At 47.5% G+C, this 4,071-nt stretch overlaps 1 protein-coding gene across 1 annotated transcript in view; it reads left to right on the top strand.

Moving 5' to 3' along the window:
- The first annotated feature begins 1,575 nt into the window (after positions 1 to 1,575).
- LOC125039358 (TRIO and F-actin-binding protein-like) overlaps positions 1,576 to 4,071 on the top strand; it is a 10,974-nt gene continuing 8,478 nt past the window's right edge. Inside the window, exon 1 of the mRNA XM_047633197.1 lies at positions 1,576 to 1,625. Within this exon, the coding sequence (XP_047489153.1) occupies positions 1,576 to 1,625 (50 nt within the window). The remainder of the gene's footprint in view (positions 1,626 to 4,071) is intronic.

Here is a 4,071-nt window from a genome sequence, read left to right as displayed (position 1 = left end):
CTTCTTCCTCTCAGCCAGCAGATTCTCCCTTCTTCCTCTCAGCCAGCAGATTCTCCTTCTTCCTCTCAGCCAGCAGATTCTCCCTTCTTCCTCTCAGCCAGCAGATTCTTCCTTCTTCCTCTCAGCCAGCAGATTCTCCTTCTTCCTCTCAGCCAGCAGATTCTCCTTCTTCCTCTCAGCCAGCAGATTCTCCTTCTTCCTCTCAGCCAGCAGATTCTCCTTCTTCCTCTCAGCCAGCAGATTCTCCTTCTTCCTCTCAGCCAGCAGATTCTTCCTTCTTCCTCTCAGCCAGCAGATTCTCCCTTCTTCCTCTCAGCCAGCAGATTCTCCTTCTTCCTCTCAGCCAGCAGATTCTTCCTTCTTCCTCTCAGCCAGCAGATTCTCCTTCTTCCTCTCAGCCAGCAGATTCTCCTTCTTCCTCTCAGCCAGCAGATTCTTCCTTCTTCCTCTCAGCCAGCAGATTCTTCCTTCTTCCTCTCAGCCAGCAGATTCTTCCTTCTTCCTCTCAGCCAGCAGATTCTTCCTTCTTCCTCTCAGCCAGCAGATTCTCCTTCTTCCTCTCAGCCAGCAGATTCTCCTTCTTCCTCTCAGCCAGCAGATTCTTCCTTCTTCCTCTCAGCCAGCAGATTCTTCCTTCTTCCTCTCAGCCAGCAGATTCTCCTTCTTCCTCTCAGCCAGCAGATTCTCCTTCTTCCTCTCAGCCAGCAGATTCTTCCTTCTTCCTCTCAGCCAGCAGATTCTCCCTTCTTCCTCTCAGCCAGCAGATTCTCCTTCTTCCTCTCAGCCAGCAGATTCTCCCTTCTTCCTCTCAGCCAGCAGATTCTCCTTCTTCCTCTCAGCCAGCAGATTCTTCCTTCTTCCTCTCAGCCAGCAGATTCTCCTTCTTCCTCTCAGCCAGCAGATTCTCCTTCTTCCTCTCAGCCAGCAGATTCTCCTTCTTCCTCTCAGCCAGCAGATTCTTCCTTCTTCCTCTCAGCCAGCAGATTCTCCTTCTTCCTCTCAGCCAGCAGATTCTCCTTCTTCCTCTCAGCCAGCAGATTCTTCCTTCTTCCTCTCAGCCAGCAGATTCTTCCTTCTTCCTCTCAGCCAGCAGATTCTTCCTTCTTCCTCTCAGCCAGCAGATTCTCCCTTCTTCCTCTCAGCCAGCAGATTCTTCCCTCTTCCTGACAGTCAGCAGATTGTCAGCTCCAGCTCCTTAAAGCTGCGATGAGAGGCTTCTTGCCCCCCCCCCTCCTCCTCCTCCCCACCTCCGACGCGCGAAACTGAAGAGGTGATTACGTCATCACGCTGGCGTTCGTATAGCGGCAGATGGCGGATCCACTTGGATGCAGCTTCATCATTCAGGCGGTCAGGAGGACTTGTCGGTGCATTTTTTTTTCTTTTTTTCTTCTTCTCTCTCTTTTCGTGCCTTTTTTTTCTTTGTCTTATTTTAAAACATTTTTTCCTCTTTCTCTTTTTTATCCTATTTTTCTTCGTCGGTTTTAAAAATATTTGAAAGTCTGTAGTAATGTTATTTTATTTTTATTAACACAAACATTTTTTCTCATATATTCCCATAATAACATTCACCAAAAAATGATTTTTTTCACTGTAGCTCACATCGGTAGCAACACCAAGCGAAAGAGGTAAGCAAATCGTAAATTAGCAGAAGGAATAAGGGCACGAACAGCCTTTCTCTACAGCTGATACGTGATTCCTCAAACCTTAAATTCTTCGCGGACGGATGCGCGGGACCGAAAACGGATCTTTTGAGGGGGCACTGAAGGAAAAAGCCAAGTATAGGTTGCAAACAGACATGGGTTAATCTCCGTGAATATATGCGCACACACACACACACACACACACACACACACACACACAGATATGTAAATATATAGATAGATAGATAGATATAATGATAGATATATATAGATAGATATATATAGATAGATATATATATATAGATAGATATATAGATAGATAGATATATAAATAAATACACACACACACACACACACACACAACCCCCCCCTCCCCCCCACATACAGAAAGAACAACGAGACAAGAAAGAGGGGGGGGGGGGGGGTGGAGTAGATCCAACAAAGGATACCAAAGGCGAGAAAAGAGAGGGACGAAGCAACACCGATGAAAGGGGAAGAGAGAGAGGGAAGGTACGGCCGGACGACATCGGGCTTGATTGGCTCGACTAATTACTCCGAACACCTGAGATGTTTGTCCAGGAGGTCCCTTCGTCATGGCAGGGGGGGGGGGGGTAGGAGTAGGGGGGAGAGAAGGAGGGTTGAGGGAGGGAGGGAGGGTTAGGGGAGAGGGAGAGGGATGGGAGGGAGGGAGGGTTAGGGGAGAGGGAGGAGGGTTTGGGGGAGAGGGAGGGAGGGAGGGTTATGGGAGAGGGAGGAGGTTTGAAGGAGGGAGGGAGGGAGGGTTTGGGGAGAGAGAGGGAGGGTTTGGGGAGGGAGGGAGGGTTAGGGGAAAGGGAGAGATGAGGGAGAGGGGTGGGAGAAAGGGAAGGTTAGGGGGAGGGGGAGGGAGGGAGGGTTTGGGGAGAGGGAGGAGGGTTTGGGGACAGGGAGGGAGGGAGGGTTAGGGGAGAGGGAGAGAGGAGGGAGAGGGATGGGAGAAAGGGAGGGTTAGGGGAGAGGGAGGAGGGTTGAGGGAGGGAGGGAGGGAGGGTTAGGGGAGAGGGAGGAGGGTTGAGGGAAGGAGGGAGGGAGGGTTAGGGGAGAGAGAGGGAGGGTTTGGGGGAGGGAGGGAGGGTTAAGGGAGAGGGAGAGAAGAGGGAGGGTTTAGGAAGTGGGAGGGAGGGTTTGGGGAGAGAGAGGAGAGAGGGTTGAGGGAATGAGGTAGAGAGGAGGGAGAGAGGGAAGAGGGTAGGGGAGTTATGGAGGAAGGATGGGTAAGAGGCAATAGGAGGAAGAGGGTAAGAGAGGGAAGGAGGCAGGGAGTAAGGATGAGGGGAGGGTAGGGAGAGAGAGAGGGAGGAGGGATGGGAGAAAGGGAGGAGAAGGAGGAGAAGAGGGCAGTAAGTAGGGGGGTGAGGAAGAGGGTTGGGGGAGGAAAGTTGGGGGACGAATAGAGGGGTTGGGGGAGGGAGAGCAGAGGAAAGGGAGAAGAGAGGTGATGACGAGGAGGGTAAGTGGAATGGAGAGAGGAAGAAGGAGGGAAGAGGAGGAAGAAAAGAAGAAGGGAAGAAATACAGTCACTTAAGTGAGAATTAATGAAGGGGGGGGGGGATGTGTGAGGAGGGGGGCAGTTGATAGATATTGATTGATTAATGGAGATTGGTAAAGACAGTCACCTTGAAAAAAACGTATTTATGCAAAGCCATATACACAGGAAAACAGACACGGACATATCGAAAGTACCCTAAAGCAAACACACACACACACGCACATACACACACACACACACACACACACACACACACACACACACACCTTGGTTTCTTGTACTCAAATATACTTAAAACGCGTCCGCGAAAAAAAGAAAAAAGATAATTGAAATGCAGGTCAGAGATAAGATAGAGAAAAAAACGAAAAAATAGAAATGTAGAAATATAGAAAAGAAAAAAGAGAATAGAGGAGGAGAGAGAATAAAATAGACATATAGAAACACAGAAAGATAGAAAGGAAAAAAGAGAATAGATGAAGAGAGAGATAGAGAAAAATAAAATATAGAAAATATAGAAACATAGAAGGGAAAAAGAGAACAGAGGAGGAGAGAACAGGAACAACAAAATAAATATAGAAAATATAGAAACAGAAAGGAAAAAGAGAACAGAGGAGGAGAGAACAACAACAACAAAAGAAATACAGAAAAAATAGAAAGATAGAAATTGAAAAGAGAAAAAAGGAGGAAAGCATAGGAACAACAACAAGAACAAAAGAAATATAGAAAATATAGAAAAATAGAAAGGAAAGAGAAGAGAGACGCGTGCCAGACAAAGTGTGACAAGGACAGTCTCTCTCGCAAGAACCAAGACATGTCATTCTTCTTAGATCTTTGATGGTCAATACGAAGAGGAAATGAATGAAATGTTTCCTTGTGTTATATATATATATATATATATATATA

Source organism: Penaeus chinensis, chromosome 27 (genome assembly GCF_019202785.1).
Source record: "Penaeus chinensis breed Huanghai No. 1 chromosome 27, ASM1920278v2, whole genome shotgun sequence".
In the NCBI taxonomy this organism is placed as follows: Eukaryota; Metazoa; Arthropoda; class Malacostraca; order Decapoda; family Penaeidae; genus Penaeus; species Penaeus chinensis.
Note: the sequence above shows the minus strand (reverse complement) of the source record. Positions and strands in the feature narration are given on the sequence as shown.